This window comes from Austrofundulus limnaeus, unplaced genomic scaffold (genome assembly GCF_001266775.1).
Source record: "Austrofundulus limnaeus strain Quisiro unplaced genomic scaffold, Austrofundulus_limnaeus-1.0 Scaffold1492, whole genome shotgun sequence".
Taxonomy (NCBI): domain Eukaryota; kingdom Metazoa; phylum Chordata; class Actinopteri; order Cyprinodontiformes; family Rivulidae; genus Austrofundulus; species Austrofundulus limnaeus.
Window position 1 is genome coordinate 37,624 of NW_013953894.1, and position 1,109 is coordinate 38,732.

At 55.6% G+C, this 1,109-nt stretch overlaps 1 protein-coding gene across 1 annotated transcript in view; it reads left to right on the forward strand.

Annotated features, from left to right (window-relative positions):
* Positions 1-1,109, forward strand: part of mogat3a (monoacylglycerol O-acyltransferase 3a) — a gene marked incomplete in the record, with an annotated part of 9,215 nt that overhangs the window by 3,405 nt on the left and 4,701 nt on the right. The window contains 1 exon segment of the mRNA XM_014032612.1: positions 863-993. Within this exon segment, the coding sequence (XP_013888066.1) occupies positions 863-993 (131 nt within the window).

The following is a 1,109-nucleotide window of genomic DNA, read 5'->3' on the forward strand; positions in this document are numbered from 1 at the left end:
CCAGGTGTGTCCAGGTGTGTCCAGGTGTGTCCAGGTGTGTCCAGGTGTGTCCAGGTGTGTCTCAGGTGTGTCCAGGTGTGTCTCAGGTGTGGTGGAGCAGCAGGTCTGATAAAGTCTCAGAACATGTCTGGTTTGGTTTCATCGTCATGAACTCTGTTCCAGTTTGAGTCCACAGAGATGTCCCTGTTGGACCCGGGTCCTGTGACCCAGTTTCATCAGAGGTTCTGGATCAGGGTTCAGGTCTGGACTGGGATTGCTCAGTCAAAGTGGGCTGCAGGTCAGAGCAGGAGGAGGCAGCAGTGGGCTCTCTGATTGGCTGTCAMCCGGGTCACATGGGTCCAGCTGCTGGTACCGGTCCGTTTGATCAGCTGGACCTTTAGTCCCCTGGTGGGTCAGCGTAGAACTGATCCTCTGTCAGAACAGAAAACTGATCCGGTCTTTATCAGGTTCTAACCGGTTCTGCAGCCTGCAGTGAACGAACCGGTTCCACTGAGTCYTTATTAATGAAACAGAAACTGGGTCCAGTTCTGGCCCAGCAGAACCTCCTCCAGCAGCAGKACTCTGTGGTTCTGGACCAGGGTCTCTCATGGTTGGGGAGGAGTTCTGGGTTAAACAGATTCAGYACCGGGTCAAGGTTAGACTGCTGGTTCCTTCAGTTCTTCAGGTTCTGTGTGGCAGTCTCTAGCTGGACTTTGTCTTCAGGGTTCTGAACACCAAAGTACTGGTCCAGTCAGAGACTCAGAGACATGTGGACCACAGAAAGTCCACCTGGATCAGGGTCCGCCTGATGGTCTGTTTAGAAAGGTTCTGATTGGACACCTGAGGCGCTCTGTCACATGATGTCTCACCTGTGTGTCTCCAGGTCTGGTGTCCAGCAGTAAGTCCAGTCTGTCCTACCTGGTCAGTCGTCCTGAAGGAGGGAACGTGGCCGTGATCGCAGTGGGCGGAGCTCCAGAGGCTCTGGAAGCTCGACCCGGAGCACTGACCCTGCAAGTACGTCTCTCTGTGGACTTCATGAGGGGACGTCTGGGACAGGAGGGGACGTCTGGGACAGGAGGGGACGTCTGGGACAGGAGGGGACGTCTGGGACAGGAGGGGACGTCTGGGAC